Source organism: Monopterus albus, unplaced genomic scaffold, assembly GCF_001952655.1.
Source record: "Monopterus albus unplaced genomic scaffold, M_albus_1.0 scaffold146.1, whole genome shotgun sequence".
Taxonomy (NCBI): domain Eukaryota; kingdom Metazoa; phylum Chordata; class Actinopteri; order Synbranchiformes; family Synbranchidae; genus Monopterus; species Monopterus albus.
The window spans coordinates 657,019-665,151 of record NW_018128026.1 but is presented as its reverse complement, the minus strand read 5'-3'; the positions used below and the strand labels follow the sequence as shown (position 1 = coordinate 665,151).

The following is an 8,133-nucleotide window of genomic DNA, read 5'->3' as shown; positions in this document are numbered from 1 at the left end:
CTTTCCCTAACCTTAACGTTTCTGTGCCTAACCATTTGCTTTCATTTTTGCTGCCAGAAAGATGTTGTCATGTCACAATTTTGGAGGCAGAATTGTGTGACTAATATGTTCTGCGTTGTGGACAAAGGTAGCTATTGTATATTTTGCTGTGATTGTGTTGGTCCCAAATTTCATCCAGTTTAATGAAAGCAGAGTTTTAAATGAAAACACTGGACACCGTAGACATTGTATGTAGACCAGTAATAAACATACATAATCAAAGTGAAGAACTAAAATCCTATTCTTGTATATATGTATATTTAAACCATGCAGTAGTTCCACAACTGTCCATTTCAGAACAGTACAATTATAAATTACAGATCTCCACCATACATTTCTTATTTGGCTGCACAAACAATCTCCACTGATGCCGAGTTAAAAAATAAAAAACAAAAACATTGGCTTACTTTTTGATTCGCTCCTTCCCTATATTTAAACAACACAATGGATACCAGGATGGCATTATACATGACTGTTTAACCTACATCACTGTGCCCAATGTTGTCAGTGAAGGCGATGAAGATGTTTTGGTTGAAGGCTAGATTTTCATGTTTAACCCTAAAGACCTAAAGTATGTGTTCATTTTCTAATAAATGACGATTATTGTTTAGTCAGCCAAAATATACCCTTCTTAACCTACTGCCCTACAGATTTTGACTGGCCCTGGACATAAGTATAAGTCACTGCACCTTCTCATAATATTTGATCTCGTAGTCAAGGATGGGCAGTAATGTCGGCTCAGGTTGAGGCCAGGAGAGAGCGATGCTGTCGGGAGAGGCCCAGTCTTTCTTCAGTGCCCCAATCAGAGATGGACCTGGTTGGAAAACACAACATACAAAAATCAGGTAAAGTCTCTTGACCCTTGTCATGTGAATGTGAGTCCAGCCACCTCTGGTGAGTGCATTAATAAAACATAAATCAGGTTGTACATTAGCACCGGATGTCCACATTTGGCCTTTCACTGTGAACATCAATGAGTATCAACAATCAGCTCTCACAAGCTGTTTCACGGGAATGCACCACTCCCTTTCTACTATTCCATACTTCAGCAAACTTTAATTGAAGAAATAGCTACGTGACATTTCAAAGCGACTTACAATGCTAAAGTAAATTTGCTTAAATTCAATCAGCCAAAAAATTGTTGAACAAGAGTTCTATTTTAAATTCTTGTCCAGATCATACAACACTTCCATGTATTTGGTTAGTGTTAGCACATAACATGGCAAACTACAGATGGTTATATTCAACATTAACTGTGCAGCTTCACAGTACTACTAGCATGGCTACAGACTTTTAGTCTTGTCTGTCTCGGGAGAACCAGGTGACCCCAACAAGCAGTCAGCTTTTCTATGGTACCAACGATGTTTGACAGGAAACACACACAGCAGATTAACACCTGTCCACCTTGTCAGCAATAATAATCACACATCTGTGCTCACACTCAATTATTCTATTTCTAAATGGGCGTTAGTGCTTTCAGGTCACTGCATAAATCTTCTAGCTTTAAATGGAAATAAGTTGAGGAAACTACATCTACTTTTCTTGAACTGAATTGCATTAACTTTGCTCTATGAATTTGTGCTAGGTAAATAATTGCAGTGAGCTCCCAAGAGAGGTCAGCAAATGTAACTGCCTTGAGAGTCATTATTATATATTATATCATCTAATGTTACAGAGCTGACTCATTAGGTGGATATAAAATGTAGGCCTGCTTTCCTCATGTGTATTCAAAGTGAGACAGTGGCACTGGTACTATTTCTTTGCATTTATTCTACAGAGTGTCTGGGGAAGCTGGCTGCAGTTCTCACGTTGAGTGAGGGTGGATATTAGGGGCTAAAACCTTTGGGTTCAAAGGGGAAAATGAAGAGTCAGGGATGGGAACTTAGGGTTTGGGGATTAAGGATGGCAGTGTCGGGGTTGGGGGTCGGGTATTAGATTAAATGAGAGTTTTAGGCTGTAGAAGTTTGAGCTTATTTGCCAGAGACCTGCTGCTACCAATCTAACAAGGAGCTGAAGGTGAACCTCAGTTCCACGGAAATAAAATTCAAATAATCCCAAGTGGCTTTCTGATTATTTCGTTATTAGAATTATACTCTGAAGTGTGCAGAGTGTGTGTGGTTGTATAGGTAATAACTAATTTAACAAAGACTTACAAAATATTTTGGACATTATTTATGTGAGTAACCCATGGAGGCTGTGATTACAAATGATTCAGCCAGGTTACTCAAGCAGCCAAGAACCTAGGTCAATAGTTTATTAAATGGATCAAAACTTGGTGACCAATAAAACAGGGCTGGAGGGGGGAGGTGCACTGTACAGCACGTTTACATTAAATTCATTGTAATGCTTGGCTTCTCCTTAATAACCGCCACCTTAATAACCATTTCAAATTTGGTAGGTCATCTGAAATGCTAGTGAAAATAGACCAATATCATGGGTGAGTGAAAATTGCTAATAATATTAGTATAATCGGGTACCTCAAAGGGCATGGTGTGTGCGTGTGTGGTTTTTATTTTAAAGAGAACATGTGGAGCAGCTGGAGTAGAAAACAAAGCCATGCTTTTCCAGCAACCCAATAAAGCCAATGCCACTGACATCTTATGAGGCCTTATTATTACATATAACCTCTCATATGACCACTTTACTTAGAGCATGCTCCAATCCTTTGCTCCTGCTATCTTCAGTGGCAGAGAAAATTCATCTCAAGGGGATTTTATGAATCTAACTCTGTCTAATAAACCACTCCGTTGAAGCTGCAATATTGCAGAGTTTCCTGAGCTGCTTGTGCCAGCTGTGTAGAGCAGTGATGACGGGGCGATGTGGTTTGCGGCTAGAGTCATGCAGTTGAGACATCAAACTATGACACAGCAAGATGGTTGGCATATGTTGTTAGCATGCTGGCCCCTGTCAGGGAACTATAAACACAGTGTAATTATAATCTCCCCCTGACCCAAAGATTCAAAGCACTCTCCCACTGCAAGGCACTGCAAAAAGCACACACATGCGAGTTTTGCAAACAAACAAGGAAACACAATGCAGGAAGGTGACCTGTGTAAAAAGATTTGTTGGAATAGTACAGTAACTGTGGCTAAATTGTGGACATACACAGTTTACCCAACAGGTCCCAAAAGAAATCAGACCTTTACATGTATATCACAACAATTTCACAAAATTTCACTGAGACAGAGTCAAAACACACTAGGCAATACAATGTATTGTCTGTCTCTGTGTGCACAATGGGGCCACATTATTCATTTCCAAAGACATCACTGTCTACCAGACACCAACAAGACACTCTGAGGACACAGGACACATGACAGCCGTCTTTAATGGTTTTGTATGTGGATTATTAGAGTTTTAGCATCACATCTGCCAGAGGAACTTGCTTTCTTTCTCCAAGACGCAGGAGCACTGCAAAGTCATTGGAAAAGCTCTAGAATCACCAGTCAATTACGATGCCCGATAGATAGATTTTCCAGTCAAGTGTGGTTAGGCTCAACATAAACTAATGGGGAGTCTTTAAATGAGCTTGACCTGCATATGATTTTAATTAGCTCTCCTGCCTTAAAGGCTTCCATTAACCGTTTAAAAAAAAAAATCAATAGAGTCAGTATTGATGATGTGTGAGAGCCTAAACGATGTCCTAACACTTCACTGATTCACTGGTGATAGTAAGATAGAGTGTGAGACACACACCTACACACACACACACACACACACACACACACTATACAGATGCTCTTCCGTCATACTGATATGTTGTGTTATGGTTGTGTGTGTCATGCGGCCAATGATTATATTTCAGAAACACATACGTACATGTGTACACTCACTAAAAAACGTTACATTTGCCTGAATTCAATTTGATTTGATCTAAATGAGTTCAACTCAGCATTGGAGTCATTTTCAAGCACTGTCACAAATGTGGCATGTTTCTCAAGCACGTGATATTTGTTCCAAGGAACTAAGGGAATGAATGAATGAATGAATGAATGAATGAATGAATTGAAGTCGTTTCCAACATTACCATAGGGACTCCAAGCAATCATCTGGAGCAATGTCACTTTTATAGAATCTCTAATCTCTGTGTGTGGACACGTACGTCAGTGTGGCTTTGTGTGTGCTGTTTTTACAAACCATGAGAAAGAACTGACGTGACATGAGGTCTGCTTTGTGGACTATTGTCATTACCCTTCATTAAAGCTGGAGGTCATTCCCATTGCACTGTGGGTCACCTGCTCTGTGCCATGAATGCAGGCATAAACACAGACACCACAGAGACCCAACAACGGTCAAATAAACTCAATCAGGCACAGAACAACTGAAACTGCTGCCTAATTAGTACTGACCTCTGTGTTAACCACGAGAGAATCTGATCTCCCTGTAATGTCCCTGCCTGTTTGTTGAACCATCAAGGTACTGTATGTGTTTAAGAAACTTGGGAGTTTTGGGGAACCATTTGGGAAATAGAGTATTCTCTTATTTGAGAGTTAGATGAGAAGATTGATATCACTCCCCTGCCTGTGCATTAAGTGTGGAGGTAGACAAGGTGCAGTTAACTGAGCAGCTCGCCCAAAAGTAAAAAAAAACAACAACTTCCTACCAGCACCTGAGAAGTGCAGTTATTAACACATGGTGTCTTGTTGGTTTTTTCCACAGTCATGCTTTTCAAAACAACAGTTTGTGGTTTTATAAGAATTTACTGGCTGTGCAGTAACTATTTTCTGGTGAATAACAGCCAGTAGCAGTAGAGTGGAGACGCTGCATAGAAGTGATGGATGAATATACAATAATGTTTGCAAAATTTACATTCACTACATAATTCCCTACATAACACAATATTGCTCTTTTTACAGGTGGAGTTCTGACCGTTAGCTAGGCTGAATGTTTCTCCCTCTCATTATGTTAAGCAAAAGCTAATGTTTTTATATTTAACCCACAGACATGATTTTATAAGATCGCAGACGAGTGTGTGTGTCACTGAACAGCCCTTTGACGTGCACAAGACAGCCGTCTTCCTGCTTCTCGGTGTCAGCAGAAACTACACTGCTGGAAAAGCATGAATAGTTGTTAAATGACTTTTAATTGTTGGTATCATTTCATTCACACCAGTTCACCAAAGCAAAGCAATGTCCAGCCCATGTCCAGCTGTGGTCAAGAGGAGGGTTGACTTATGTTGATTCCTCATGACACACTGAGTTAGACTGAATAAGATGCGTTGATGAGTTCCTTCAGAACTGAGATATACAACTCTCTTACCAAGTTACACTGCTGACAGATAACTCCTTAATGTCCATTTGCTCTGCAGGATTTCACATTTCTGTAATGTTTTCTTTTGTAACCTATCTTAAGGAAACCTTTGGAAGCTTCTGATTATGTCTTCAGGACCATGCTGGTCACTGTGTAGCACCTGTGTATCTATACATAAAGTCTGCTTCTGAAGCCATTCCACTGTCTGCAAATGGCAGCTTCACATTCCTTCCTTCATCTCCTTCACTACAATCTCCATATAAAGTGCTGCAAATTGCTGGCCATTTGTCTACAGCCATCTCTCTCCCTGCTGTGGTGATATGGGCTTCTTTTTCAAGAGGCATACTGTCGCTTCCTGCAGCCCCAGAAGGGAAAAATGGATGTGACCCATATGACACTAAATAGCTGTCAACCAGATCTAAACTGGGACAGTTTCTTGTTCTCTCTAGGTACACCTACAATCCCCCCTGCTGCGGTAGCTGTCTTGAGTATGACAGTGGAGAAAAGCTCCTTAGATGCCTTTGCCCCATCCAGATGGTGGCTACAACAGCCACCCGGACCATTTATTATGTGTATCTACTGAGTACAGGGAGTTAACAGGTAATTACAATCATCAGTCACGCAACAAAAGCAGGGATTGGAAAAAGGCAGCAAAGCAAAAAGAAAAGAAAAGGGATCATTCTCTGAGTTCTAAGCTATTTCTACCTATTTTCTCTGACTTTTATTTGTGTTAGGAGAGAGGAGACTGAAGAAGCCTCTTTTAGACAGCTAGTCTGGTCTGTCTTTATTGTACCTTCATCTGTTTACGCTGAAAAATTCCGCCATAATGTGGCTTGTGTTCTTTTTACACAGATACCTGTGTTCTGTCACATTCTGGAAGTTTATAGAGTCACTAACCCTAACACTAAACCTCAAGTAGCACAGCTTGATAGGTTGAATAATTTGACAGAACACTTATCTATGTAGCCTATTAAAGGCATGACATTTAACATGACATCCAGTGTGACATAGAACCATGCATAATCACACACTTCAGAAATACAAATCATACAGGTAATGGTGTTACTTTCTAATTAAGTGGGGGATGAACAGAGCATAAAGTTGGTAGTTCGATTCCCAGTCTCCCCAGTCCACTTGTTGAAGTGTGCCCCTGGTGGCTAGGCAGTGACTGACAGTGCCACCATCAGTAAGAACTTTCCCCACAGGGATTAATAAGGTATAATAAAACATTTAATCCCCTGGAAGTGTGCCACAGAAACAAAACTTCACAAACCTCTGCCCACAACCCCCTGAGCCGCCTGTCCCCTTTTACACAGAGGCTGAGACGAAATGGTTGTGCTACGTTGACTACTTCTTTTGGTGGGACAAATGAGGGTCAACACTAACCCTCCTGTGTTGGATTGGTACTTTTTATACAAAACAGCACGCCACAAAATAACCCTGCCTTGATCAGACAGTGGAAAAGTGGCTTTAGAAAATAGAAGTAGGTTTCCCTAAAGGTTTCTAAAGCCCATATCAACTACAAATGAAGAGGAAAAGAGAGACTAAAGAATCTTACTGAGGCACAATTTGACTTTGGATGGTCTTTGATTTACAAACAGCCTGTAATGTTTAAGCCTTTGTCCTCTTATTAACAATCTGCACTATATCACTGGATGAGGGATTAAAAGACAGAATGATACAAAGTGAAATGAAGAACTGTTGTCTGCTGTCATGTAGAGACGGTTTGTGTGCTAGCTAGCCTGTCTGACACTCTAAGGTCCTTTCTTTAATGGGGTCCCAGCTTGCCACTGATCCCTCTTGTTCCGACTTAATGGGGATGTGGAGAAGCAATGACGTGTGGGAAAGGCCAGTGAAACCGGCCCTACACTGGCCCACCACAATCAATACTCATTTGGCCTCCACCTCTCTTTCCCCAGAAGTAATTAATGAGAAGAACGGAAGTGTCTGACTGTTGGCAGGTGATTTCCCTGCTGGTCCCTGTCCTTAACACCCTGTCCACTTCTCATGCTTCTACTTAAATGCTACATTATGGTTGAAACCCAGCATTTAGTATCAGAAAGTGACACAGATGCGGGCTGATACAAATGTCAGTGAACATTGTGTTGTCATGTATGAGGATAAGAACTTAAAAAAGAGGTTTCATTCTCACCACTTAAGTCTATTTGGAAAAAACTGATATGCAAATGCTCTTCACCTCTTGCATTTTTCAAACTTTTATTTTCATCAGGCTAAATTTGACATATAATATTTTGGCCCATATGCCTTTTTTCTGTCTTTTCTTTCCAATATGATGAAACGTGTTTGATTAGGCTGTCAGTTTTAGTTTGGTCTTGGCTGACACTGAGTGAGAGGTGGGCTACACCCTAGATGCATTGCCAGTCTATCACAGGACTGAGAGACAGATACTCATTCCTGAATTTGTTCAGTCTTGATTTATTAAACAAAAGTCACCGCTTGTTTAGCCTTTTATTTAATCTGATTAGAAAAACACTTCATTCATTTATCACAATGATGATGATGATGATAGTGATGGCTTTAATAATTACATGTATGTAACTAGGTACTATACTTTAAATGATTTTTTAGTGCCCTTTCACTGTTTGTGAAGCAAAATTTGTGGGAAAAAATACTTTGATTTGTCTGAATAGGATATAAACTTTCCATAGCTTCACCATTTTGTGTCCTTTTCACTCCTCTCCTTGCTGAACAGGGGTGCATAGGGAGAGGAGTGAAGTGGCACTGCAGTAGAGGTACAGTATAAATAGCAGTCAGCCCTCTTTACTGCACCCAGAGCAGGCTTACTGCAGCAGAACACACAGCAGGAAGACTGGCAATACACTC

At 40.4% G+C, this 8,133-nt stretch overlaps 1 protein-coding gene across 2 annotated transcripts in view; it reads right to left on the bottom strand.

Annotated features, from left to right (window-relative positions):
- LOC109968295 (ephrin type-A receptor 6) overlaps positions 1-8,133 on the bottom strand; it is a 160,197-nt gene that overhangs the window by 31,140 nt on the left and 120,924 nt on the right. For both annotated transcript variants that reach the window (XM_020614458.1, XM_020614459.1), the window contains one exon: positions 729-853. In XM_020614458.1, coding sequence (XP_020470114.1) covers positions 729-853 — 125 coding nt within the window. The remainder of the gene's footprint in view (positions 1-728; positions 854-8,133) is intronic.